Genomic DNA, 27,194 nt, shown 5'->3' with positions numbered 1-27,194 from the left:
TACACAAACATGGAAATTGATCAATTATATTGGTGGTTTTGGTCTAGTATATTGTAACATGCTGCTGTCCCTCTCCAACTCTCTCTCTCTCTCTCCAAAGTCTCTACTTGAGCAGATATACCCGGTACTCTGACAGCTTCCACACCTCCTCTCCGCCCTCAGCCTGCACCTTTTTCAGAATCGCATGTCCTGCCCATGGAACAGTGCTCGAGTTGCCGTCCTTGGTCTTGTACGCCACGTCGCCGTGCAGCATCAGCTCGGCCCCCTTGCTGTCTTCGTTGTTGTTAAACCGTCCCGGGAACACTTTGGTGACTGTGTGCTTTCGCTCTGCCACGACGGACCACATTCCCTCGCGCATTGTACGGAGCTCTATTGTGCTTCGTTAGTATACGTGATTAAATAGGTAACAGTGAGTAAATCAATCAAGCCTTCATGTAATTCAAGGCAGTAGTGTTCATCCGCTCTCGCTTCATGTAAATACCCGACAACTTATAAGAAGCATCCAAAAGAGTAAGAAGCTCTCATTCTCATTTCACTCCATTACTCTCAAAGAAGAAGCACAGAAAAAAAAAACCTCACCTTCTTGTCCATTCGCCTTGCCAGGCCCGATAGTTACACGCGCATCCTTGGTGAATTGATCAACCCACTGCTCGTTCGCCTCCGGTTTATCGGATATTTTGTAAAAATTGGTGATAAAAGTCCGGATCTCGGCGTCGGGAAGCCCATCGGGAACCGGATACAGAGGAGTGTAACCCGCATCAGCCATTTTGTATATACGGCGGTAATCCAGACAGAGTAGAGATGAAAGTGATAAATGAGTAGGGAGTATGACAGAGAGAAACAATGGGTGTTTAAAAGCTCTTCAACTATCGCTTCTCTCGCGTAGTTCTCTAAACTAGAGGCTGTCTGTAAAAGGGCGTTGGTAATCAAGCCCTGGGTAATCAACCCGGCTTCCAATCAAAACCCCGCCTCCGGTCGGCTGCCGTCCCCGTATGGCGGCAAGTTCCTCAACGTCGGATGTGTTCCGCCCACCGAACCTGCGATTCATGTTTGCGCTTCGTTTCTCGCTCTAGTTATTAAATATGTATTCATAGCACCGGCACGGACAGCGGCCCGTCAATTCAACTGTGATGTAAACAGACATCAGACAAACTGTCATCGTATATAGGTATCTTTGGTGAAGCCGGGAGGGGAAAACACCCGCCGTCTTCTTGAAGCCGTATGAAAGCAAAAAAACACGTAGCCGCCATATCTCCGATATTTCGGAGCGAGTATATCGGCGAAGAGTTGCCTACCTCATATTCCGTCCCAGCACCCGTATTCCAAGGCCCCCTAACTCCATGCTTCGCATTATTAACACAAGACAATCAAAACACACAACATACATGAAATAGGAAAGCCTACTTCTTAACCCCCCGCGCACTAATCTCTCCCTTCTCACCAATATTGAGAAGCTTACGACAGTCGGGGCAATACCACTTTGTCGTTCGCGCAGGGATGTCCGAAAGGCCTACACATTCGAGATGGAACCATTCCTGCTTGCAATTCTGCTTGCTTTGTCAGCGGCCGTGGTTTCTCAGACAGCATCTCTGCGGACAAGGGGGGGAAATGCTTGCTTGAACTTACATCGACGTTATCACACTGAATCATGGTCCCAAAGCTCACCCTATTGCAGAGGCAATACCGTGGCTCATCAGGATCAATGGGGTTGCCCTCATCGTCCACCTCCACCATCTCCTCCGTCACTTGACCCTTGTCTCTCTTAGTTGCGCGAGCCTTCCTCTTGGGTGCCGCTTTCCGCTTGCCAACGGCGCTGTTACCGCCGCTGCTAGTCGTACTGACAACACCGGGGGCGGGGCGTTTGGTACGTTTTCCCGGCTGCTTAACTTCGGGAACCGGTGTGTTGCGCGCCGTACTGGCACGGCGAGATCTATCCACGGCCAGTGACGGCTGTGGCTCCTGGCTCGCGGCCTTACCTCGCGAGCCGGGTCGGCGAGAAGGGAGCGACTCTGGAGCAGGTGTTAACCTGGGTGTGCCACTGCGTGATGACGGTTCAGGCGCCGCTGATTGGCCTCGTGGCAGTTGAGGTGACGTGGACGCAGATAACTGCTGCTGCTGTTGCTGTTGCTGTGATCGCTTCGCCGCCTCTCCCCGCGTTTCACGCTTAGTGGCCTCTCGCCCGGGCAGCTCTCTAATCGTCGGCGGAGGGATAGGTGTGGTAGACATCCTCGGCTCAGTCTTGGGAAGAGGGACAGGGGTTTCGAATGGAGCCTTGATAGGCGCGGGAGTAGAGACGGTGACAGTGCCATTGCTCGCATTGGCTGGAATGGTAGAGCCTGGCACTGGAGACGTTGCTGACCTAGTAGTGACGGAAGACTGTGGAGGAATGGGGATCGGGACGGGAGTCTCCGACTGGGGAACAGCACTAACTACCCCAGACGTCGTGACAGCTTGTGCAGAGTTGTCGGAGGAGACCGAGCTGCCCTGTGCAATCAAACCGGGCACTGGCGGTGGGACGGGTGTCTCAGTCTTGGTGCGCTTTAGCTGTGGCCGCGATGATGGCACTGCTTCACCGCCTTCTGCCGGTGCCGGTGCTGCTGCTGCTGCGGCGTCGCCATTGGTCTCGTCTTCGGCCTCTCTCTTTCGCTTAGATCTTGAGTTGGTCCGCGGCTTGGGCTGCGGTCCAGGGCTCTTCGCGTTCTCGGGCGTCATGCTAGAAGTCGTGCTGCTGCCCAGGAATAGTTTCGCCGCCTGCTGCATCTTACGAGCAGATTCCTCAGCTTCTTCGGCGGCCAGCTTTGCGAGCTGCTCTCTCTTGAGCTTTTTGGCCTCGTTGAGTTTCATGCCCCGGTTGCTGGTCGGTACTTCGGTGGCAGCCAGAGAGTCGACGCTGATGGCGCCAGCAGGCATCTGTCGAGTGCCGGATTCGTTGTCGATGATGGGCGTTGGTACCGTAGCCTCAAACACCCGGCCCTCCTCCTCCGCCTTCTTCTTGGCCTCTCTGTAAGCATCTGGCCCACGACACAAGGCCTTCAGTTCCCTAGCTATCATGGTCTCGCTAGGTGTCCATGTTGCATTCTTCTTCATCCGTTTCCTTAGTTTGGCCAGCTCATATTGGGTCAACTGCAGCCACGGTGCATCAGGGCTACCAATGACGGCGTTCTCGGGGGGAGGGTTAAGCAGCGCAGCCGCATTTGCAGCAGCTGCAGCACTCAAGGCAGGCGTAGCATATTGGCCCCGTGAAGAGCGGCCACTAGATTTCTGGCTCTTGTTGCTGACCAGTTTGATCCGAGGCGTGGGAACTTGTATCCTGCGGTTTGTAGCTGGCGGTTCGGACTCTTCATCAGAGCTGATATCGCTGTCGTCGCTAAAGGTGTCGTATTCAATTTCGTAGGGGGCGAGAACCTCTCCGGGAACCGTGATCCGTGGGACTCGGGATCGTCGCACTTTCTGCCCATCTTCTCCCGTAGCTCTAACCGTCAGCTTCGCCCTCGTCATCTGAGGAGACCTGGGCTCGACAAGAGCCTGCTCTTCCGTTGGGTAGTTTTCCATCATTGTCTTGAGCTTAGAAAGCAGCGCCGTCGCCTTGTTATAGTGGCGGTTGACATTGTCTGCCATCCTGACTGCCTCTGCGTGGGCAAAAATGCGCGAATCCAGCGCTTGCCTCAAGTGCTCCGAAATGTCAGCACGCAGCTGCACCGGCGATGGGCGCTCATGAGCCGGTAAGCCTGGAAGCTGGCCCCATACTGTCGTCAAGTCATCGACCTTGTGTGAAGCATCGGCATATCTCTGATCCAGCTGGCCCACGAGCGTGAGGGAGCGCATCATGTCGGCGGGCAGGTATTCCGTGAAGTCGAGGAAGTCGGTTACTGTCGTCTGCGCATCGGGATCGGCGCGTGCCGTGAGGACGCTGCTCATTGGACCCATGGAAGGGCCTTCGGCGATCTCAAAGGTAGCAGTCTTTGTCTTTGGAGAAACGACCTCCTCATGATCCATGGCGGATGGGACGTCTGCAGACTCGGTTGAGGTGGCCATGTTGTGTAGCGCAATCCACAGCACCTGCAGATTCGTGGCCGCGCACTAAAGATACCCGCTGCTCCGTAGATGCTGGTCAAATCAAGGGCTGTCGGATATTGAATATTCGCACTCAACGGCGTCCATTTGGAGATGCTTAATGTCGTCGCGATCGGGTAGATTTGTTGGCGTGACTTCGACAACCGCGTTGCGATGGCTAGCTTCCTTTGGGGAACTAAAACCCGGTCCGTCAGGGAGGGAAAGAGGACCGTGCGCCGTAAAGTGTCTGGTGCAACCGCACCCCAGGCTGAGTCATCACGGCTGCTGTAAATCGGACGAGACTTGGGCTTTTCAGCTCCGGACAATTTGGTTCAGCTGAAGCAACATCACACAAAAGCACGAAAAAATGTCTCGATGGGATATTTGCAACGTTGTGCTGGTGTTACAATCATGTTACGGCCGTTAAATTTGACCGCGCAGTTCTTCCTCTTTTTTTTCTTCCCCATACACCATACACCAAACTGAAAACCGTTTCAGTGGCTTGGTTTGGCAACCCTCCCCACAGCCATTAACACGATATGCCTAGGTATGCAGCAAACATGAACCTTGCATAGGCAGCCAAAGGCGGTAATATTATTAGTTGCTGACACGGCAATCTTGATGAGATCCTAGCTTGTGAGATTACCCTTATTTCATTAATCTCATTTCTTAATCTATATTACTCCATTTCTCAGGGGTACCTAACCCGGCAACCAAACGTTCCCTGCCTACTCCGTATACACAAAGGAAAACACCACGTCTATATCACATTTCATACCATGCTCTGTTCCCCAGTGGGTTCAAAAGCTCTCTATCGTTTCATTATGACAGAATACATGCCTCAAGCACACGCATTCTCTAGGGTATTTCCGTTGGCTCACAAATCCCAATCTGCCTCTGTGTCCCGCATCAGCTTAGCCCCCGCAATTTCTTCCGATTCCTCAACGAGATAGGTGGAATCTGGTCCAATGAGGGTCAATGAACCATATAGAACCAGGCGTCTACATTTCCTATTGTGATTATCAAGTCAGCCATGGTGTCTCCGTGGCGGCAACAGCCTTGTTGGCGCATGGGGATGCAATCTTACAGGAAGCCAATGATGATCAAGTTCCCCCAAACCTCGAGGTCTACCCCCTCAAGGGTACCTTCTACTCTCAGCTTTCCATATCCGATGATCTTGTCGCTATGTTGAATCTGCATTAGCAACGGTGGGGATGTGTGACGGCGTTTTACGGCGACTCACCTCGAGGCTAGATAGCCGTTGATCAAGATGTTGCCGTATGCTTTGATCTGTCCCCTTTTTCCAAAGAGCACGAGTCAGTATTTTCCCGATCTTGACCGCCCCCTTCTCTATTAACCCCTTTTGATGAAATGGTCAACTTACTGGCAATTCATCTCCCCATTTGTGGTAATGTTGCCATAGGCATCGATGGGCCCTCTGACGGAGATACAGCCCTGGAAGTTGATGCCACGGCCGGATTGCACGGAGCCAGCTACCTCAAGCGGGCCTTGAATATTGATCTCCTCTTCACTCTTGATACTCTTGGACTTCTTGACATTTCTCGGCGCCGCATATCCTGACGTCGATCCAGAAGCATAGTGCTCTGACATGGCCGAAGGAATGGAACAGAGCGCTGGCGTTTGTCCAATTCGGTAATGGAAAGCCCCAGATGTATTCAACGGGAAGAATACTACCTAAGTCTTTAACGTTAGGGTATCGGCTTATTAGCGCTCACACCCCTTGTCTGGCGATAGCCGAGAGAACCTGTCAATGATGAGCGTCTTTGACATTTTCCAAAAAGGCCAGAGCGAGGGGGCATCTTATACACATAAGTCAAATAGAGTGTAACGAGTCTTGGGGGTGGCCAAGGGCTTCTCCAGTACTCTCCAGGGCAAGGTGCCGTCGTAACAAGAGGAGGAAGGGGAACAAAGAAAAAAAGGAAAACACCCCGGAATCAGCTCCGTGGGAAAAGGGTCAGTCAGAAGATGCAGATGCAAGACGAGTTGGTGATGAGTCTCCGCCGTCGCCTGATTGCACCCCTGCCAGCAACAGTCATGTTCTGTTCAGCTCACCGTTTCCCCGACGAAGAGCTGAACCGGCCGAGTGACGATTCCTGCCTTGTTTGCCCTCGCCGGTGTCTCGTCTCGTCCTATCTCTCCGCCTTACGTCTCCCTTGTCATGGACAAAGAAGGCCAGATGCGGTAGGCTGTGTGACTGGGCGACTGACCGGCTCTGCCCACCCCCCGTTTCGGCTGTCTCGACGACAGGCAGCGTGGTAATATTGATAATATTGGCCCGGACGGGGCGGTTGACACGGCAGAGCAATTATTGGAAATCCTCACTCCGCACGAGGGGGTGGCCAAGGCAGAAGAGGAGCCGGAACGACGATGGAGAAGAAACGAAGGAATCAAAGCCTGCTGCTCTGCTTTCTGCTTTTGGTGTAAGTGCTGGTAGCTGCTGCGGAGATGGGAAAAACCGCCCAGCTCAAAAACGTGGCATCCCAGTTTGTCCAAATCCCTGGACCCAAGAAGCCTCACCTGGCTTTTTTATTTTTTGTTTTTATGGAGCCGGGGATTTCTTACGGGTATACGGCGTAATGTTTCTCTCCTCTCTTCTCTCGGTACTTTTTTTTTCTGTCATTGTCTTTTTTCCCCCCCATCTTGAACTAACACCGATTTAAAACCCCTCAGTAGGTTCTAGTTGTTGGTGAAATCCCCCCCCTCTTAGAACCAGTAACCTGGAAGGTAAGAAGAGAACCACTTGGTGCAGCGGGCCCCCTTTGTCAGATACCGAGGCCAAAAATAAAACAAGCAAATAAACAAGCAAACGGACAAATCAAGCCATAATGCTTAGCAATGACCCGAACAAATCTCGCCAAGCTCCCCAAAAAGAAGAAAAGAGGCACAAGACTCTCCTTTCATCGAGATGCTACCCTCGAAAAAACTACTAGCGGCTACACAAGGCATGGCAAACTCACAAGGGAGCCCCAGCCAAAAAAGACCCGAAGTTCAGGTTCTCCCCCTACCCTCGTCTCGTTAATTGTTGCCACTGGAGGCGTTATTAGAAGCCCTTGCTGCTTGTCCCGGGTTCAGCAATCCAGCCCGTTTTAATCAAGAACCTGCTTCCCGGGTTTTGCCTTTTCGCACGTGTTCCGGCATATGCACGAAGCCATGCCATGGAAAAAAGCACAGGCCTCCCTCCACCTTCCCATGCAACATCCCCCATGCAAGCCTGCATCTGTCCTAGTTTTTTCAGCTCTGAGCCCAATATAGAAGCGCCCCCAGTGAGCCCTGCTTTGGGGGCCGTTTTATCGTATTGATTGCATTGCATTTGCATCTGCATAGGCGGACTTGATTGTGTGATGGGCATTTCGAATCATTGCCTTGAATGATCAGTCACTCACACACCCTCTTTGTTTCTCTTCTCGGAATCTCTTCTCGGAATCTCTTCTCCCCCTACCTAGTAGTCATAGAAAGCTGCAAGCCTCATCATTCACCGTTTCTGGGCTACTTGCTGCGCTCTGCGTGACCCGTAGCCCGGGCAGATTGAGTTGTGATAACCGAGAGCTTGAAGGGGCTCGCTCCGCTGCCTCGTGTTAGGCATCTCGATTCCGGGCTGAAAGAACCAACCAACTGTCCTCTCGAAACATCATACTCTAAAGGGCGTTAGTTTCCCTTCCCTTCCCTTCCCACACCACAAGACAAGGCTTCCAGATAAAGTGAACAAGAACAAAGAGTGAGTGCTTCGTAAGTTCGTATACATGTCAAACTCGTGCTCATACAACGCACGTGCCATATAAAATAGCGTCACTCACCGTAGAGGTTTCAGTCATCCATGTCCATTATGACGAGCTGAATGATTCCATCGCACAGCATGATCAAACAAGGGCAAGATTGACTCTCATTGAAATTTGAAATGTTTTCTTTTTTCTTTTTTTCGGGGTTTCGTCTGTCAGGCTCACCGTCCCATGCCAGAAAAAGAAAGTAGCTGCCTGTGAGGATTTTTGTTCTTATGCTAAGCCCAAGCATTCCGTATACACCACCAACTACCCTGAACCATACACAAAAAAGCAAAAATAAGAAACAAGCAAAAGAAAACACATGTAGCCAAGCCAATAGCGACCTTCATCTTGTTCCCCCCTTCGGAGAGAGAAGGGAAAAAGAAAGAAAGCAAGTGGCCAAAAACAGAACCCTCCCGACCCATTCAAAGATCCGAAATGAGGCACTAGAATACACGTTTTAAATAAACAAAAATAAGCAAAAAGCAAAAAGCAAAAGACGTGGGCATTGCTGCCTGTCTCCAGTCACATCCAATATGCCCTCCCGAAACCTCATACATGGCGCCGTCGTCATCACACAGTTCAGTCGCGTCCCACGAGTCCCAGCCCAAGGCCCGTGCAGAGAGCTGCAAACACCCACACACCTGCGTACGCCGCAGCCCCGGCAGGCTCAACACCAGGGATCGTCATGGCGCAGGCGAGATACGTGTTGACGCCCGTGACCAGCAGAGTCACTGCGGTGCGGCCAATGGCCACCTTGGCCTTGGTGGTATAGCCCAAAAAGTTCCACCACATAGTCTCTCCCAGGCTGGCCTCGACAGGGTTGAAGTTGGTGACGCGCTCGTCTTCCTTTGTCTTGCCCGTGGTTGCAAACGGCGGGAAGATGAAGGTGCTGGCGGCGGCGCCAAACAGCAGCGTCACAGGCAGCACAGTGGCGTAAGAGGCCGCGTACGCCGGCTCGAGGTTGGGAAGGCCGTTGAAGTGGAGGACAAAGATCTGAGGCAGTAAATATCGCAGCGACGTAACCAGAACAACGGTGTATATGCTCGTCGACAAGGCCGCGGTGAGCAGCTGGAGAGGCAGGCCAATGAGCTCGCGGTTGGGCAGCTTCGAAGATGGCTTGTGGACGGCCGAAAAGGGCCGCAGGAGAGAAAAGGGAACCGATGCAGAGACGACGTCAACGGCGAGGGCAGCAATCGCCGTTCTCGGGCTGAGGTTGTAAAAAGCGAACAAGAGATACATCTAGAAATTGTAAAAGTCAGCTTCATCCGCCACACGTCTCCACAGCGTGGCAGCAGAGGAAGAAAAGCTTTTTCGTGTACATACCGCCGGTCCGTGGGACAAGAAATCCATCATGGCGACATCCAGCCCATCCAGCCCGCTGAACCAGCTCAGCGCCAGCTCAAATCTACGCCGTCTCGTTAGCAAAGATCCCGAAAACCCCAATTCTCGTCGCGAAAAGCCACTCACATCCTCCAGCCGGCAAGGATGCCGATGTCCTGTTGCGTCTCCTGGCTCCGGCTCACACTCGCCAGCTCCCCCTTGGTCAGCTCGGCCACCACGCTGTATCCAAGACTCGCCGTAGCAAAGCTGATGGCCGCCACGAGCGGAAACTGCACCAGCGTGGGGATCCTGGCTGAGCGCGCTGCTTCTACTGAATCTGGAGCCCCTCCATCCTTTGCGGGAGTGCTGGCGGCGGAAACATCACCGCCATCGCGGCGTTTGGGCGTTGTCTTGTCGACAGCCTTGTCCCTTGACCGGTCTGGCGTCGCTACCTTCTCCACGATATCCGTATCCGCATCCGCAGCCCCCCGCGCAGCCTCGCTTCTCTGCGCTCGCCGCAATGTCGGCATCGTGGCTTTTCTTGTGTGTGTTTTGTTTTGAGCTGATGCTCAAGCGAACCAAGTCGCAGTGACGATCGTCGGACGTGCGTGTCCCGAAATGCGCGTCTTCCACGGGGTCGACACGACTGGATGAGTAAGCAGCCGAGTACAATTGGTCGCAGCTGCAACTGAGGCTATCACAAGCTTTTTCTCGTCAATGCAAGATTGATTAAATCGATTGTGTTTGTTGAGGGTTTGATTCCCGCTTCGGAAGCTTGCCCGCGCCGGATAGCTGTGGAGCAACGTGACGTTTAGGTCGCTGGGGAAACAACGCCTGACCAGGTCCCCGCTCTTTCTCGATGGAGCTCAATCTCCAGCTAAAGCTCAATTTCTTTCTCTCTAGGGTCTGCACCAAATTTTTCTTTTTCCACATCTCAATCTCTTCACCATGAAAATCGAGGATATCCATTCTTGCCGTGGCCACTGCTGGACTCATTGCGTTACAGTCACCAATTCGCTCGTGTTTGTGGGCTAGATTTGATTCACCAGTTGGCAGTCTTCAAAAATGCATAACCATTATCATTATCACTGTGCACGTGTGCTTCCTGTATCATGGCATGGGCTTCTAGTGATGGTGTGAAATGTTTTGTTTTATTCTTTCTTTCAAAGATCAATGCTTTATTTATTCAGAATTTATTCGGGCGTACGCTCGACGCCTCGTCGAACCCTCACTTTAACCTCGTGGAGAAGCAATCTCATCTCAGACCATGATCAGTCCAGACGGGCCCTCCACTCTTCGGTGCTGAAGATTCGACAGCGGAGCAGAACCACCACTAATACAGTTGCTTCGAGTATATCGTTGTACAAAAGAGACACCGCGCCGATTTCCCTTCCCAGTTGGTGATATCCATAATTCATTCCAGAGCAATCCGACTCCAGAGGCCACATTATAAAAAAAACAAGAAGAATAGCGTTACGATTCGAGTTCCCAAGAGAAGTTGCTCCGTCCCATACCCAATAAGTTTACTCCTCCATACGACCAAAAACTCCGTCGTCATCTTCGTCACTGCGAGCGCGGGGTCGCATATCGAAATCGTCTTCGCTATCCTCCATCTTGACATCCTCACTTCCGCGACGCATCTCGCCGCGGGTGAAGCTTTCGGGTTGCCTGCTGGGGAAACTGTTGATGAAGCCAGCGCTGACAAAGGATGCGGCTTGATCTAAGAATTGAGCTGGGACAGGTGGTACAGGCGGTGCGTCTTCAACATGTGTTACAGCGGGTCGTGAGCCACTGTTGCTTCCAAAGCTGCAGCTCAACAACTCGACAGCCGCAGCCAGGTCGTGATCGTCCTCAGCGTTGGCGTTGATCCCGGAGGATGATGGCCGAACGTCAATGCTGCCGCTGCGGCCATGGTCGAAACCGTTCGCATTGGGAATGCTACCAAAGAGGAGAGAGTTCGACGGCTGCGGGGATTGAAAGCTTCGAGAAAATACGCTGCCCATGCTGTAACGCTTGTCGCGGTATGCAGAGGTATCAAATGCATGTCCCTCCTCGGTAATCGGGGGCGGGGTAGTGTCAGCGGAACTTTGACCATCTGCTTGCTCCGAGTAACCAGAGGCGGTGGGCGACGAAGCCGTTTCTGGCTCGCTCGCAAAGTCTCTGGCAGAATCCGGAGGGGTGATAGATCTCTCCTTGGGGTTGCCGTTCATGGCCACCAGGACAGACGCCGCCTCAAGCAGCTGCACTTGCTGGTGCTTGGAAATGAGCAGCTTGGAGGTGTATGACCACTCAGGAGTGTGCTCCCATCTAGTACCCAACGAGTCAACAAATGAAACTCAAATCACGCATGTTTTGCCAGTGTAAAGAGTGAAAGAGGGAGGGGAGGGAGAGGGGGGAAAGCCGAGGACCGGAGGTAGGATGAGGCATGCAGCCAAACCTAGGCAAGTGCAGACATCACAGGTACAAGAGGGGAGGGAGACCAACAGATGCTTCGTCAGACAGCTGCTGTGCTTGTAGCCCTTGCCGCACGTTTCGCAGCGGACCTCTACTCGGCTGCTCTTCTTGCCATCCTTGGTCAGAGGCTGTCCGTCGCTGGCTCGCCTTATACGGGCCTGGTCGAGGTGCGCCGCTTCGTCGGCCGAAAGCTCGTTCGAATCGTCGTCGATGGCACTATCCTGGACTTCTCGCTTGGCTTCCAGCAGCGACTTGTTGGGCAGGCTGGCGGGTGGTGAGGGCAGGCCGTCCATGAGCCCGGCCCGGACGGCGGACTGCTTGGACATGGTGTTTGTGTTCCGCCTCCCCCCGCTCGCAATCGGAATGGCACCGCTCTGCTCGCTCTCTCGAATGGCGGCCGCGAGAGCAGCGACGTTGGCGCCGGGAGTGGTGACGGACTTTCGGCGGGTGATTCGGTGTGTGGGATTGAGGGCACCGGCGAGGAGGGAATGCGAGTGCGAGTTGGTTCGGGCGTGGGATTGACGGCCGGTCAGGGCCGAGGATGCGGAGCTCGACAAGGGAGAACGCTGGTGCGTCAATGGCCTCGTAGAAGGCTGCATCTCCTGCGGGTGGACAAAGATATCAGCAAAAAGAACCGGAGCCTCACGAGCGCAGGAACAAGCCACATCGGCAACTCCCAGACGACGGCATCAGGTCATACTTTTGAGGAGGCCATTGCCAGGCGGGCTTGAATTGCTCGGGATTGCGAGACGACACACGCTGGACCGTCGCACGCTCGGGGTTGAAGTGGCAACGCTTTCGATCAACAGACGATGTCCACACAAAGTTTGTCCGGCTCGACCAGATGCTATGCGTAAATACGTTCAACTCAGCGCGGGATGGTGTTGTGAGGGAGAAAAAAAAAAGTCAGGCCAAAAAAAAAAAGCCAGGATCTCTTCGCAAGTAGTGAGAACGAGAAATAATTATTTTGGGAGGAACAATCCGGCGCCAGGACAAGGGAGTGTGTGTGAGTGTGTGTAGATGCGGCACGGCGGGGGCGCGTGTATTAGCATGAGCACCCGGGCGGTCTTTGGGTACGGAGGAGGCGTCTGGTGCCTTGTACGGGGTACATTAGGAGGGACGATACGGAGTAAGGACTGGTACGGCGTCCCGCATTAGAGCGCTGTGAACACTGCGCAGGGCCGAAGTACCTGCTAACCAAGGATACCCGGGTGAGCTGTACCGACTACCGGGACATGGACTGGATTACAGGTAGGAGTACATGTATAATGTTGTGCCAGACGCAGAGCCGCGACCAGAGCACAAAGACTTCAAGACAAAGGCGCTCCTCTCTTTCTTTCTCTTGTCGAGATTGAGAATGAAAATCGAAATTGCGTCAAAGGCAAGAAACAGGGCACGGAACACCCTCCGTGCGCTGCGCACTCGTACCTGGGCCGCACTTCGGTACCTGGTACCCCGTGCTGGTGCTGGGACTCCGTACTCCGTGCAGGAATCAGGAGACGGCCGCAGAAACCAGAAACCAAACGGCAGGGTTTCCATTTGGTTTGCCTCAGCAGGGCCGTTAGTGAGCACGAACAAACGTTCAGCCCGTGGGGCGCAGCATCGATGGCTGGTGAGAGCCGGAGTGAGTGCTAGAGTACACTGTAGAGCAAAGAGCCGTGCAGAGCCATGGAGAGCGAGAGCCAGAGCCAGAGCCAGAGCCAGCAACAGGCATCAATTGGCCTGTCCTTCCAGCGGCTTCCACAGGCGATGGGGCCCATCTCCATCAGGGCTCTCCATTTATTTTCCTGTCGCAGTCGCGCGCGCCCGACGGTGGGGTGTAGCCAAGTCTGACTGGGCCATTGGCCCGCTGACCCGGGTTGATCACCAGGTCGAATGGAGAGGCCGTAAAGGGGGATGCTGGAGGCATGCGAAGGAGCAATTGGAGGGCCACAAAGAGGTGCCGGGGGGCGTGTGGCGAGAAGGCCCCCAGCGCCTTGGTCGCTGGGCACTGTACGCTAAAAAGGGTCAACTTGGCTCTACAGTGTTAATATTCTTGATTAATATCGCTGCCTTGATTCTCTCCCTTTGGGGCAGTACAGTAATGTACGGTGATTGAATGCAGAGACGGAGGTGCTGTAGTGGTGGAATTATTAGATTGATCCAATTCCATTGATCGTTGTCTGACTTCCATGACTTACCACAGTACTGGATACTTACTCCCTGCGAGCCCATCCAGGTTCTAATCATAGCCGTCCAAGGTACCTGTACCGGCAAGGGATGGAGCGCTGGCACTAAAAAAGGGCACGACCTCCCTACCGGCCAGCTCAGCAGCATGGGGACACGACCAGGTGGGCTGTTTGGGCTTACTGGCACTGATCCATTGATAGGTACGTCCTACGAAAACAAGGTGCCAGGCAACGTGTCTCCCCGTCATGTCAAGTCAAGCCCTATCAGGGAACATGGAAGACGGCCCGTAACGCTCCGGAAAGGGATGAGGGCTGCCTCCTATCGGGGCCGTGGTTCAGCGAGCAAAAGACTTGGGAGGGGGACATTAGATTGCAATTGAAGTACTACCAAGGAGGGAATTGTACTGTACAAGATAGAATCAATCAACCACTGAGTCATCAGTCAATCAAGCAATCAATTCAATACCAAATTCGATGGGCTACTCCATACTGCTGCTACCTAGTGCCAACTTTCTGATACAAACAATGGAATCAGACGAAACGTTCTGTTTTATGCCTTACTCATCTCATCCAGCTGAGTTCCATTTAGTACGGTCCTCCTGGCTTCACAGTACTTGGTACTACCCCGTCCGCCTCACATGACGAGCGCCAGGCGTTTCTCGCACGGAGGCACCTGATTCAGTCGTGGAGGGGGAGTGGCTGACGAAGGATGGAACGAACGCTGAAATGAAATCGATGGATTCGACTTAGTACTCGTAGCAGTATTGCAGAGTACTCGTATGTACCTTCAATTATTACCTTAGTTCTTCGGGTATGTGAGAGCAGCATCCCGGCCTAGCGTCGCTGAGGGCCAAGTTACCACTATCAATTTGCTCCGCAGCCCAGCGCAATAATCAATATTACGCTTCATGTGCTCCGTTCTGACTGTACATGACATTACATGCGAGCGAGTAATACGAGTATCACCTACATGTTTCTCTGTAGCCCGGCCGATTGGCGAAAAGACACATGGTAATGAATTGCATTGGTCCGGGTGAGCTTAGTAGATACACGTAAGTATGGAATCAATTGCCCGCAGATAGATACACACATACGCACAGATGCAAAAAAGAAAAAAAAGAAAAAAAGGAGGGGGATTTGCTCAATGGGATTTCAGCTGAAAAAGACCAAGACCGAATTGAAATTGACCTGGCCGTTCAGCTCTCGCTTCGGCATCAGCAAGGTTCATGGGTCTTTGCCGCTTGGGTTGATAAGAGCCCCAGCCCTACCTCCACGATACCGGAGCTTGGTATGACTACAATCTATACTAACAACCGTAGCTGCCCGCAAAACTGAATCGCTCATCGTTGATGAAGCTGCATCGGACTCGATTCTCGCCAGGCCGAAGTGGATCAACTCCCCCGAGGCCCCGTTTCCACCCCCGCAACCAAGACTCCGCAAGGCCTCACTTCCGTGTATTCTCAGCAAGCGTCCTAAGAGGCCATCGTCGATCTGCTAAGAAAGAATCTCATCTTACTAGCATTTCGCATCAATTCGAAGAGGGGGGGGGCCAAGCTACAGCAGAAAGAGGCCTGAGCAACGGCTGGGATTCTTGGTCTTTTCGGGGGCCGAATACGGCTTGGGTGAGGGGCAACTGAAGCGGGGGAGATGATTTGGACGAGATAGATAGATAGAAGCTCCCATGTCCGTTGGGAACCGACGGGTGCGTCTAACCAGCTATTTTCCTGGCTACCAGAGGAGCTCGGCAGAGTTGAGTTTCTTGTGCGGATTGCACCGAGGAAGTGATTGGCACGTAACAAAAGTGTCAATTGGTCGAGATGGGCGGCCTCTGGCTCTCAATGCTGGGTTGAGAATTGGACGACAGCTAGGGATACTTTGCGCTTCGTATGCATGTCTGAATCACCACTTTGCTCATCTCCATCAGACCGCACAAACAGCTTTTCCTCTTCCAGGCAAAACCAGAGACAACAACAACCGCACAACAGCAATCGGCTAAATGCGGCAGGTCCGGGGAATCATTAAGCATATGGCCTTAGTAGATAGCGGAGTACGGGTACGAATGCTCGTATGCTGCATCGCATAGTAGTAGTAGCAGAAGAGCAATTGCGGTCACCGCTGGTCTGTAGATAAAAAGAGAATGCGCAAGAGTCACCAGTTGATTAGGTTTGTCGCCATCAGGTATAAAGGCAGCCGGTGTGATGGAGACGTTGTGGATATCATGGAGACATGGAGCTATGAAAGAGAGTAGCACCTTGTACGGAGTCAATTGGGGAACTAACAACAGCAGATAATAGGTCAACAGACGAAGACGCCACCGGAGGATAAAAAAGTAAAAAAGTAAAAGAAACAAAGGATCAGCATTAAAAAAACAAAACAAGAGGAGAGCAAAACAGCTCAAGACATGGGGGATAAAGTCAAACCCCTGGCGCAAAGAACAACCGAAACAGAATAGAATCACCTTGGAACGGAATAAAGAATCGCAAGGGAAAGGTCAAAAGTCAAAGGTCATGCCACCACCATGCCGTTGCGCCTCGTTATCCAGGAACCCGCTACAACTGGACGCCTCTGTGCCCTCTGGGTGGCTGAAGTTGATTTCTAGCACGAGCGCGATGACATTGTGATGGATGTAGTTTGCTAGCTGCACAGTGTCAGACGTTGCGCTAACACGGTATTTCTTACAGGCACCTTTGCCCACTAGCCACAGCGTTAGTTAGTTCCTCCCTCCCAGTGCCAACAGTTTAGGTTCCATCTGTTCCTTGGAATTGATTCGATCCATTCATATTTATGCTGTCTATGTACCTAGAGTGAGTGTGTGGACGCACCCCCCGGCCGTGCGCTTACGCAGGTCACGACTTCCGGCAGCGAACTAGTTCTAGGGCATTCGGCCATGGCACCATCGCAGGCGCATCGAGCAAACATTTCGATGCGGTTGAACCACGTTGGCCGAATCATGGCCATTGAAAGGGCGAATGGGCCGGGATTAGGATGGGATGTTGGTTCCCCCTATTTTTAAAAATGGCAAGATACTTCACTTATTTTTCTCAATTGCCTAACCCGTTCGGCACCAATGCAGATTCCGCAATAAACAAGGCCCCGAAACGGTTCCCGAAGCAGGCAACGAATGATATTGATCCCGCAGATAAGGGCAAACCAACGGCCTTTAACCTCAAACCACACAAGGCAGACAGATTATGGACAGAAAATTTTCCTCATCCATGGGCCCTTGCAGCAAAAAGCATGCCGGCCAAGGAGATGCCGAATTCGTTTCTTTCTCCTTTCAGCAGCAGCTCTAGCTTTCCAATTTCGGTGCCCAACAAGCAAACACTCCCCAAGCTTCTCTATTTTTTTGGCTGATGAATCCTACATCCCCCCGGGCGTCGGCATCACTTTTTGCATGCTTCGCCCGTCCAATGCCAGCGCAACCTGCTTTGGCCCAGCCCGTAAATGCACTCAATTGGAACCTGATAAATTGCAGATGATAATTGCATGACGTCCTCGTTGGAAGGATGAGAAAAATTTTCTCTCTTATACATGGTTTGCGGCCGTTACAGTAGTGGCGAATGGGTGCCCAACTCAAGCCAACTCTAGCCTTCGGATGATGGACAGACGGATCATCTTTCAGCTGGCGGCCTTTTGATAGCCCATGATCCAATTGATCGCCTTGCGGGGCCATGGCAGTCGGAGATGGTGTAGATGTGCCTGAACATCAATGGCGAACCCGCTCCGAAAAGGATGTCAAGTCTACAAGGTAGTATCAGTAGTATGTTGGCGATCAGCTCTAGAGACGAGCCGAGCCGGCGTGTCAACGGTCGTCGGATGAAGTTCTTGGGTGGGAGTCTTATCTCGCGATTCATGCGTATGCTAGTGACTGTCTGCCTGCACCAGAATTAGCCAACTTGATGCTACCTTTGTTGATATCAAATATGGAGGCCCTGCTTTCGCCGTCTATGTATACCACAATGATAGAGCATCTTGAATGATTTACATCAAATGCTATGACTCAAACCACCCAATGTAATTCGTACAGTATATATCGGTGAACATTAATACAGTGCCATCATTTCTTCAAACCTATAGCCATATACGCCATACACTCGTCCCCCTTTATCACTCCTTACTCCAGAATTAGAACAATCCGTCGTCGTGATTGCGTGCGCCGCAATGTCTCGACACTCATCTCGACTTCCGCTCGGCAGCCGCTCGGTAGCCAATCGGAGGCCGCAGTTCCCACTCCCAAGCCCAATCATCGTGTCACCATCGACCGAGAGCCATCATTGGGTCGGTGACGAGCGCAACGGTTTTTAATCCTTCGACAGGATCAATTAAGTAATAAGAAAGTCAGATGAAAAGGGGGGGGAGGACGAGGCAATTTGGTGCATGTATCGCCTAAAAAGCACACACCACGTCGTACCGGCATAGTACGAGTATGTTTCCCAGCTCATTCACTGCTGGTGCACATATCTGGAGAGGATGCCACCACTTTAATCAACACCATCAGCCGACTCGCCAATGATACTCCAAGGTCATGTCGCACAAGATGCACGCTCTATAGTTTTCGCCGTCTTCATGGCATCAACCATCGACGCCATGATTCAGTCAATCAATATCTGGGCAGAAAAGCTCATGCGGTGGAGGCCTAAAACAGTTCTCTGGCATCAACGCCTCCTCCCGTTCACCCGTATCAATATCCATCGACGCCTTTTGACTCATCCGATGTAGATACAGTATCACATACAAAGCGTGCATACCGGAAAGTACTTGTAGAAACCTGGATCCGTTCTTATGTAATGGTGCCCAAGTTTGCAGCTCGCTCACCAGCTGTGCATGGACCTTTTTTTGTTTGTTTCGACTTTTGCCGGATTCATTGCTACACTCCCTCGTTGCCCCATCACGCTGCGTCAAAGAGAAATAAAACGACACTGGATACGAATAAAAAAAACACAGTGTGTGCGCTACAGTTTCGGTGGATATGCGACATCTCTCCACCGTTCGCACTGTCCTCCGAAACGCCGCTTACATGGGACGCTTTTACATGGAGCATCTGACGCTGCATCGACGTTTTCTTGCATCAGCAAAAAACGTTGCTTGAAATACGCTCCCGGCTTTTGGGGCACGGACCTCGTCCCGCCGAAACCATGTCGGGATCTCCGGAACCAACTCGGCGAGAAGCACGCCGCAGAAAAAAAGATACGCGGGCAAGAATCCCTGCACAACTTGCGCATCGACGATTCCATGGAAGCCGGGCCAAGCGTCAGGGCCGCTGTAACTCGTAGATTTTGAGAGCGGCAGCCGCCCGCCACTTCCGAATGGGCGCAACGGGTAGTGCTGTAAGGCTTGATTGTCTGACTGGAGAAAGGATACTTGTCATATATTCGATGGCTCTTTGAGTTTGCCTTGTGGGGATCACCCAGTGCCTTGGACGGGCCCATATGCGAACTGCTGCAAAATCATCTGTTGTGCAGGTGTCGTTACAAGTTGGCACTAAGACTCATGGCTTCTCTTTGACGTTGGATCGTAGAATAAAGAGGCCGCCTGTCGATCCATGACCGACGATTTCCGCAGCAGAGGTTTGACAGCTATCCAATGCAGCGATACTTTGACTGATCGGCGAGAGTACCAGCCAGGCACGCGGACTTACATGCCATCACCTTGCCAAACTGCCAAAACTGCGCCAAACGAGGGCTTGGCTGACTTGACATGCATCCACGTCCTTTTGGCTCCCGCCTCCGAGTCAACCTTTTTGTCGATCCCCATCGCATATTTTTCCCGCAAGCCAAACTTTCACCCTTATGCCAGGGCCCAGAGCCACGGCCCAAATTCAAATACAAACCTTGTTGTTTCTCGCACATGGCGTCGACCCAAAGAAAATGGAATCCCTGCCTGGCTGCCTCGGGAGCGTCGTTTTCAATACCGCGTACGTCATGAACGGGTCCACATAGCCTCGTGACGTCAGCGAAGCCTCTTTGTCTTCCTACCATCACGCCCTGGCATCTTTTTTTTTTTTCCACCAAAAAACTTGGTCGGCTTCAACAAAACAAAGTGGGCTTTTGGTACGTAATTCAGAACGCCAAAGGTACGGTTACTTGTTGAGGTTAACCCTCTTTTATTTTTAATACTTCCTTCCTTTCAAAGTTCCACAACTCACACCCCCCCTTGTACGTGGCCTTGTAGCATTTTGCGATGCCTCAGGACCAAGATGCGCTCTACAAAGTCGGCCGCGGTGGGGCAGGCAACTACGTCTCGTCGAAACAGGCCGACGAGGCATCCAAAGTAAATCCCGATCCTGGCTCTCCCAGAGTATCAATATATCCCCTCCAGTGGTTTCTAATACAGCGCCCGCCTTTAGGACCTTGAAGCGCAGCAGCTAAAGGCCATTGCCTCTTCCTTCTCTTCGCCGTCAGCGGCCCCGTCGCAGCCGCAGGGCCCCGCAAGAGCCGGCCGTGGAGGAGCCGGAAACTTCATCGACCCGTCGTATGCCGCGCAGAACCAGGGCCGGCTGGCAGACGAGACGGGGGCCGCCGTTGCATCGAGCCTGAAGAAGAACCCGCAGCCTCACCGCGCGGGCTGGTCGGGGCGCGGGGGAGCCGGCAACTACAACTGGGAGCAGGCCGCTGAAGAAGAGAGGCGGCAGCAGGAGGAGGAGAACAAAGCAGAATTGGATAAGAAGATTAAAGAAGCGGTCGAAGGAGCCTTGAAGATGCCGGAAAAGGCGCATCAGCACGTAACCAAAGAGGAGGAAGCGGAAGAGGAGCAAGGGTGAAGTGCAAACTGTGGACAACACGATTTCCTTCAACCATCCTGCAACTGAGGCAAGCCCCTGCGTGATATCGGCCCCAGGGCCATGATTCTCAGCCGGACGAATGCCTACTATATTCAAGAGAACATCTTCAGAAGCAGGAAAGAGCCTTGAGTTCAAGCAACCGAGGCCATGCATCGCCGAGACTTGAGGCATACCTGCAGGCCGAATTATTACGGGCTACTGCCGAGCGCACTTAGATAGACAAGTCCCGACCTCGTACCGGCCCTTGAGCATCACCACAAGAAAGAAGCAAATCAATATATAGTTTATCATATATCGCTTTGTAAATTATATAGAAATTAAACTACAGTATTTTAACGAACTGCAGATCGTCCGCAACCAATCAACGTCTCCAATCCCCCTCCAATCCATGCATGCACATCATCCACGAGTCCCAACTCCCAAGCCATGCGTCTTCCCCGGAAAAACTATTGCCCCGCACCCATCATCCGTCCCTAGCAAAACTTCAACTTTCTCAGAAAGCCGATTCTCTCCAAACCCACTTGCAGTATTGCGACAAATACAAATCAACCTCCAACAATCCACAGCCAATCTCACTCATCCGAGATAAATAGAACAAATTTTTTTATATTATGGCTTCAGTAATGGCTTGGGGCGCCGGTGTCGCCGTCGCAGCATTCCTCGTACGTTGCACTCTCTTCTCTCTTCGGCTTCGTATAAGCGCAACTTCGCCATCCATGTCACACTTGCATCAAAACCACACATGCGCCCCAAATACAGCATCCGAAACAATAAGAATACGACCAACAGCTAACACTTTTTCTTTCTTCCACAGGGCCGCGCAGGCTTCGTCGCTCTCCGTCGCTCCCGCGGCGGCGTCGGCGCCATGGGCAAGGCTTTTTACAAGGGCGGCTTCGAGCCCCGGATGACCAAGAAAGAGGCCTCTCTCATTCTATCACTGAGGTAATAACAAACACAAAAGACGAATCACTTTGTAACGAAAAACAAATGGGACTAATACCGTTCATCTATAGCGAGCGGTCCATTACCAAAGACAAGGTCCGCAAGGCCCACCGAACGCTCATGCTCCTCAACCACCCCGATCGAGGCGGCAGCCCGTACTTGGCGACCAAAGTCAACGAAGCAAAGGAATTACTGGATAAAACCGTCTGACCGAGCCTGAACCGGTGAACTTGCAAAGAAGCGGAAATGAACGGCCCCATGTATCCAACCACGTAACGGATTATACGAACTCGCCGCGCTGGTAATGGGAGAAAAGATGGGAGTCAGTTTAGGGGGCCGTGTGTATATGTCTTGTACGATATTCGATTTCCATAGCGATTGGCGTTGGTGGGTTGGTGGGCTGAATTTGAAAGCCATCTAAGCGACTCATAGCTAAGGTATGGGAAAGATTTTAGAGATGAAAGGGGGCTAGCTACATGAAAGATTTCGCGGCTTGCCACTTGGGGGATAAAAACAAACCCACAAGAAGAAAGAAAATGAAAATACCAAGTCTCAACTCAAGACGGTTTATACCCACTTCTCCATCCCTTCAACCTCGGGCTCCTTCTGCTCGACGTCCCATAGTGCCGGCTTGTACTCTTCTCCTTTGGCCTTTGCCTCCTTCTCCCGGATTTCTTCAATGGCGACGCCAATCAAGGCTCGGAGAGTAAACACGGCGTCGTTGCCGGCGTTGTGCAGGTGCTTGCTGCGAATTGATAGATCGTTGAGGACGGATACAAGGCCCTTGCCACTTTCCCGCTCTTTCCAAGCCTGGTGAATATCCTTGGTGTCCAGTTGCTCAACAAGACCTCTCAGGGACAGAATCTCGAATCCTACACTCGAGAGGTACTTGACGTCCTGATTGGCGTCATGGCCGACAAATACCAGTTGACGCTTCTTTTTTATATACGGCGCCAGGATCTCCAGAATTGCTTCGGGAAGCTCACATTCTTCTGGAAAGGTACTTTTACTATTAGTATGTTAGCAGGAACTCACCCAAAAAGAGAGTGCTTTGAACAATTACCCGAAATCGAAGTAGCTAGGACAACCATGGACGAAGCGATGGTTCACTAGGCCTGCATACTCCTTGGTTCGAAGATGGTATGCCTTGATAAATTGCCACCAGTTGTGGCCACCAGGACCCGATGGCACGCCCTTGAGGTTCTTAACATCAAGGATGGCTATTCCGACTTCAGAAACCGGATTTGGCGGCATCTCGATGGCCTCGACGTCCATGCAGAGGAAAACAACATCTTCCCCCTTGCGGCTGTCTGGTATCAGGTGAAGAAATTCTTGGGCCTCGTAAAGCATCCGCTCTCTGTCAAGCTTTTTCTGAGCCGCCTTTCTTCCGTTATCCTTCTTCTTGTCGCGGAAAGCTGGCCTCGGCACCATCATATTCCAGGTTTCTTTCCAGTCTTGCTGAATGGCACCATGCGCGGCCCTGAAGCTGTCCCAGTCCGCCTGATGAAAGTCTGGGAAGCTTTCAATGTCCAACGATTTCTGATCTCTTGATCTCTTCAGATATCGCGGCCTTGGCGCATCTCCCTGCCCAAATTTCATGTAGAAGCGATCTTGGTTTGCGCCTCCCGGGATAGCGAGTGAAGTTCCGAGCTCTCTATTGATACTCTTGAGAAAGTATTCCAGCTGAACCGTGGGCACCACCAGACGAGGCTTGTCTCCAGGTTTCTCAGGATGGTAGAGATAGAAACTGCAAGATCAATCAGAATGCTTTCACGATAATTCAAGGGATACTCACAAATCCCAGACTCGATCCTCCAATATTTTGTCAAAGAAAGGCTTGGCCTGTGGACTATATCAACGACATGCCCGCTCCATGTTCGTATGTCAGAGCAACCGGATTCTGCACATACCCTAGGCCTGTTCGCCTTGCCGATGAAGCTATCTGGATACGCCAGAACGACCTTCCATGAACAAAAGCTGATGATCTCATCTGCAGGCTCTCCAACAATGAATTTAGAACAATCCAGAGGCATCACTGGAGGCGAATCATCAATCTTCGTAACTGGCGCTTTCTGCTCTGGCAAAGAATGGCCCACGGAATTCCAAGTGTCGCGGCCAGCGTCGTATTGCGAGGCATCTTTCCCTCCAGACTGAGGTGCCACTACGGCGGGAAACTCATCCTCTGAATTGATCGACGCTGTTTCGTTGAGCTCTTCCTCTCGCACATGATCGCCGTACTCAACATTCACCCCAAGGCTCTTGAGCGTCTCGAGACGAGATGTGAAGTCGAAACTGGCCATCTTGAGGCTAGGCAACGGTGGACGATATGTTTGCTTGGTAACACCGTGGATTGAATTCCGAGGCAAAATGAAATTTATGGCTGAAAATTAAGAAACGAGATGGCTTGAAGAAAAGAAAAACTGGAAAACACAGAGGCAAAGAAAGAAAGAAAGAGTGTGCTGGAAAGCGAAGTGAAGGGCAAGGTGAAGCGAAACTGAAGTGCAGCTGATTGGGCAAAATGCAGCTATAGCGGTTGGGCAGGCACTGACGGACGGCCGCCTGCACAATCAGATCACACAACTTGAAAACTGCAGGCAATAAATTTGACAGCGACAAACTTCAGTTGAAAGCATCACAAGGGCAGATTTTAGATGCTCGCAACAGATAGAGCCGTTTGACTAAATAAATTTAAGAGAGCAAAGTCACGCGGTGTTGGGTGAGGAAACAAGAAGCTGTGCTGTGGCTCTTAATTCTATCAAGGGGCACATGTGTACCATTATCCCCTTGCCTCTCTTTCATCTATTTCGTTATAATCATATAATTACATGCTCAATCATCGCCTTTCCAGCTTTTCGGTGTTACATAGCTCATCTACATACTGCCCGCTTGATCAACATAAGTGCAACTCCCACTTATTACCTTCATCTTGACTTGTAAAACTATCACACAAGTTAGCAAACGACAGCAAAAATTCTCACAGACCAACAGCATGCTGTGCTACTCACCTCATCTGCCTCTTCAGGCGTAACTGTCGATACCTCCAACAGCTTCTTGTCAATCAGTCCCTGTTTCGCCCACCTCAGCTTGAACCAAAAGTCTCGCCTGTCGCCACCCAAAGCCCCAGAAAGCAAGCTTTTCTTCAGGTCGCGCACAAATTCGTTGTACAGCCCAGGTTCTTCCAGGTTTGTGAGCTCCTCTCTCATTGCCCCAATGCCCTCCATTGCTTGGGCGTATTTGCTGTCCCCAAAGCTGTCTGTGATGAGGGATCGTACAATGGCTCCCATCTGCTTTGTCGCCTCTGCAATCTGTTCGACCTCTTCTGACGAGTTCAAAGCTCGCTTGAAATCGGGAATTGCATTCTCAGGACTAATTGAACCCTTCTTTTCTTCTCCCAAAAGAGCATCCACATCTAGCCCTGAGATGGGCTTGACCGCTTCTCTTTGACGTTTACCTTTAGCCTTGGGTGGTACTAAGGAGCCATTAGCACATTAAATTTCCAGTGTCTAGGATGCTTGTATTAATCACCTTTCTTGACATCTGCAGCCTGGACTAGAGAATCAATCTTGGCCTGCACTGTTTCAATCAGTTCCGTTGGAGGAGCTGCAAATCTGAGCAAGACTGGGGGGACTTCTGGTATTGGCCTTTCTGGGTGGACTGCTCGCTGCTTGATGGCATGGGTGATGCGATGTATTGCAGGGTTATATATTTCATCAATGGTGGCGTATTCGGCAGGCTCCCTGAAAAAACGAGCAAGATTAGCGATGGAAACTTATCTGAAGGGGCTATCTTCATATACTCACCCATCCTCGTCAATTCCATAATTTGATATATCCATGGCGTCCACGTAATCACTCATTGCCTCGTTAAGCTCATCTGATGGCAATAAGCGATGGCTGGTGAGTGTTTGACCACTGACAGTAACGACTCTGTCCAATGGAGGGAACTGGTACGGTCTAATGTCTTCTGCAAACGGTAGAGGGACATCGTATAGGCAAACGTAATTGGGCTCCATGTGAGGCATCAGCAACAGCATTACAGGCTCTTTTTCGTCCTTGGCCACTAGACGGGCCACGGCGTACGAGTCAAGCTCTGAGAGCGCCCACACCAGAGAGCTGAATGCCAGCTCCGACTTCTCGTCGTACTTGGCTGCAATGGTGACGCAACTTTCGCCAAGGTTAAGAAGCAACTCATACTGGAAGACGGTTAGATGGAATCCCGGTCTGGCGTTGAAAATCAAGAATTTACCTTTTCTTTCTGGACAAAGCCAATAATCTTGAAGCTCTTCTGCGTCTCTAGCTTGGTGACGTTGTGATCAGACTCACTGATGTGAACTGCTGTCCTGCCATACTCATACCCCTTGGCCAGAGACTCAAACTCGACATCACGCTTGCCACCGGGAGCATCTGGATCGTTGACCTTGTATGTTCTGGCCTGCTTGACAGCCGTAAGCTCCACCCCATCCATCTTCTCGTCTTCTGCTTCTTGTGAAGCCCCAGCCTGCTCCTCTTTGACCACCACAGTACTGGCTGTTGGCGGCCTAGCAAGATGTGTCTTGAAATATCTCTCGACGTGGATTTCCACAACCGCGGGGGCGTTTTTAGGATCTCCCAAGGTCAGAAAGCCGTCATATGCCTTGTACGGCTTGACTGACTTTGCTCGTGGCTCATTCATGTCGTCAATAGCTTCGACTATGGAAGCAAACCTTGAGGATTCACCGCAACCATCCACTAGTTTTCTTAGAGTCTCTTCATTTTGTTTCTAAAGAAAAACCCCAAGTATTAGACATGGTTGAAAAGGAGCAGGTAAGAAGCGACATTTTCGTCATAATTACCTTGATTGAAGGCTTGTCTTCCTCCTTAAAGCCATAATCGGGGGCATCAAAGTCAACGCCCCTTGTATATCAGTCAGCATTGTAAGTTACCATTCTAAAACGCCATTTCTACTCACAAGACTGTCAATTCAATACCCGACTCGCGCATCTTCTTTGAAATGTCGTCAATGTCATCCGGGTCTATCCCTCCGCGGCCGTCGGTAACCAGACAAATCTGCCGCTTCCACTTATTCTTCTTGGTGTAGGTGTCAATCATGTCGACTGCAACCACAATGGCTGAAATGGCGTCACCATCCTCGGTCTCGCTGGGCTTCACTTTGGACTGAAGAGTCTTGAGGCTGGTCATTGTCATTGGTCCCAGCGGCTGCAGGATGGAGATGTTCTCGTAACCATCTTCACCCAGCGTGTGGTTAGTCTCATCGGTTCTCAGTCCCACCACGCCAACACAGAGCGTCTTGCGGTTCGAGGCGACGACGTTGCTAATCTTGTCCCACACATAGCTCATGCCCCAATCAAGGTCTGATTCCTTCCGGCCCCCATTGGTGGCGGTCATGGACGCGCCGAGGTCGATGATGAAGACAGTGGCTTCCTTGTCCGCCATCGCTGCGAAGTCAATTGAGAACAACAGAAGAAGAAGAAAGATGGAAGAAATGAAAAAGAAACGAAAAGAAAAAGAGGAAATCGCCAATTGCTCGTCTATTTTATTCAACCCAGCAAACCAGCCCCCGGAATCGAATCGTGAAAGCTGATAGGCCCGCCTTGACTTGCACCCTCGCCCAGATTTAGGCAGACGACGCCGTTTCGCTGATGGGCGAGTCGACAAGCCCCAGTTACAAACGCGCATGTATCGCGACATCACGTGA

At 51.7% G+C, this 27,194-nt stretch overlaps 10 protein-coding genes across 10 annotated transcripts; 3 read left to right on the top strand and 7 right to left on the bottom strand.

Moving 5' to 3' along the window:
* V8C40DRAFT_25932 (uncharacterized protein) lies at window positions 1-1,028 on the bottom strand. The gene is made up of 2 exons (XM_083218943.1): window positions 580-1,028; window positions 1-369 (listed from the first exon to the last, which is right to left on the bottom strand). Exons 1-2 carry the CDS (start codon window positions 764-766, stop codon window positions 104-106), a joined length of 453 nt encoding a protein of 150 aa, XP_083072534.1. The 5' UTR covers window positions 767-1,028; the 3' UTR covers window positions 1-103.
* A 372-nt stretch (window positions 1,029-1,400) lies between these two features.
* Window positions 1,401-3,927, bottom strand: V8C40DRAFT_275171 (uncharacterized protein; the record flags this gene model as incomplete). Its single annotated transcript, XM_083220675.1, has 2 exons — window positions 1,401-1,547; window positions 1,627-3,927. 2 exons carry the CDS (start codon window positions 3,925-3,927, stop codon window positions 1,401-1,403), a joined length of 2,448 nt encoding a protein of 815 aa, XP_083072533.1.
* Window positions 3,928-4,930: 1,003 nt separating this feature from the next.
* Window positions 4,931-5,664, bottom strand: V8C40DRAFT_266417 (uncharacterized protein; the record flags this gene model as incomplete). The annotated part of the gene is made up of 4 exons (XM_083219756.1): window positions 4,931-5,063; window positions 5,141-5,236; window positions 5,297-5,350; window positions 5,438-5,664. 4 exons carry the CDS (start codon window positions 5,662-5,664, stop codon window positions 4,931-4,933), a joined length of 510 nt encoding a protein of 169 aa, XP_083072532.1.
* Window positions 5,665-7,942: 2,278 nt separating this feature from the next.
* Window positions 7,943-8,355, top strand: V8C40DRAFT_25857 (uncharacterized protein). Its single transcript, XM_083218751.1, has one exon. It carries the CDS (start codon window positions 8,066-8,068, stop codon window positions 8,294-8,296), a length of 231 nt encoding a protein of 76 aa, XP_083072531.1. The 5' UTR covers window positions 7,943-8,065; the 3' UTR covers window positions 8,297-8,355.
* Window positions 7,952-9,902, bottom strand: V8C40DRAFT_246605 (uncharacterized protein). Its single transcript, XM_083216139.1, has 3 exons — window positions 9,303-9,902; window positions 9,159-9,240; window positions 7,952-9,074 (listed from the first exon to the last, which is right to left on the bottom strand). Exons 1-3 carry the CDS (start codon window positions 9,683-9,685, stop codon window positions 8,415-8,417), a joined length of 1,125 nt encoding a protein of 374 aa, XP_083072530.1. The 5' UTR covers window positions 9,686-9,902; the 3' UTR covers window positions 7,952-8,414.
* A 396-nt stretch (window positions 9,903-10,298) lies between these two features.
* Window positions 10,299-12,978, bottom strand: V8C40DRAFT_246599 (uncharacterized protein). The gene is made up of 3 exons (XM_083216138.1): window positions 12,310-12,978; window positions 11,640-12,211; window positions 10,299-11,462 (listed from the first exon to the last, which is right to left on the bottom strand). Exons 1-3 carry the CDS (start codon window positions 12,322-12,324, stop codon window positions 10,679-10,681), a joined length of 1,371 nt encoding a protein of 456 aa, XP_083072529.1. The 5' UTR covers window positions 12,325-12,978; the 3' UTR covers window positions 10,299-10,678.
* A 6,810-nt stretch (window positions 12,979-19,788) lies between these two features.
* On the top strand, window positions 19,789-20,898 carry V8C40DRAFT_246583 (uncharacterized protein). The gene is made up of 2 exons (XM_083216137.1): window positions 19,789-20,047; window positions 20,124-20,898. The coding sequence occupies exons 1-2, from the start codon at window positions 19,958-19,960 to the stop codon at window positions 20,535-20,537; spliced, it is 504 nt and encodes a 167-aa protein (XP_083072528.1). The 5' UTR covers window positions 19,789-19,957; the 3' UTR covers window positions 20,538-20,898.
* A 169-nt stretch (window positions 20,899-21,067) lies between these two features.
* Window positions 21,068-22,088, top strand: V8C40DRAFT_246581 (mitochondrial import inner membrane translocase subunit TIM14). Its single transcript, XM_083216136.1, has 3 exons — window positions 21,068-21,220; window positions 21,373-21,500; window positions 21,572-22,088. Exons 1-3 carry the CDS (start codon window positions 21,170-21,172, stop codon window positions 21,708-21,710), a joined length of 318 nt encoding a protein of 105 aa, XP_083072527.1. The 5' UTR covers window positions 21,068-21,169; the 3' UTR covers window positions 21,711-22,088.
* V8C40DRAFT_246579 (uncharacterized protein) lies at window positions 21,838-24,068 on the bottom strand. Its single transcript, XM_083216135.1, has 4 exons — window positions 23,411-24,068; window positions 23,296-23,342; window positions 22,564-23,247; window positions 21,838-22,509 (listed from the first exon to the last, which is right to left on the bottom strand). The coding sequence occupies exons 1-4, from the start codon at window positions 23,798-23,800 to the stop codon at window positions 22,068-22,070; spliced, it is 1,563 nt and encodes a 520-aa protein (XP_083072526.1). The 5' UTR covers window positions 23,801-24,068; the 3' UTR covers window positions 21,838-22,067.
* A 101-nt stretch (window positions 24,069-24,169) lies between these two features.
* On the bottom strand, window positions 24,170-27,128 carry V8C40DRAFT_246577 (ATP-dependent DNA helicase YKU80). The gene is made up of 7 exons (XM_083216134.1): window positions 26,448-27,128; window positions 26,332-26,392; window positions 25,746-26,258; window positions 25,301-25,692; window positions 25,026-25,237; window positions 24,506-24,969; window positions 24,170-24,439 (listed from the first exon to the last, which is right to left on the bottom strand). The coding sequence occupies exons 1-7, from the start codon at window positions 26,930-26,932 to the stop codon at window positions 24,422-24,424; spliced, it is 2,145 nt and encodes a 714-aa protein (XP_083072525.1). The 5' UTR covers window positions 26,933-27,128; the 3' UTR covers window positions 24,170-24,421.
* Between the last annotated feature and the right edge of the window lie 66 nt (window positions 27,129-27,194).

Source organism: Trichoderma camerunense (genome assembly GCF_050948025.1).
Source record: "Trichoderma camerunense strain CBS 138272 chromosome Unknown V8C40scaffold_10, whole genome shotgun sequence".
Taxonomy (NCBI): Eukaryota; Fungi; Ascomycota; class Sordariomycetes; order Hypocreales; family Hypocreaceae; genus Trichoderma; species Trichoderma camerunense.
Note: the sequence above shows the minus strand (reverse complement) of the source record. Positions and strands in the feature narration are given on the sequence as shown.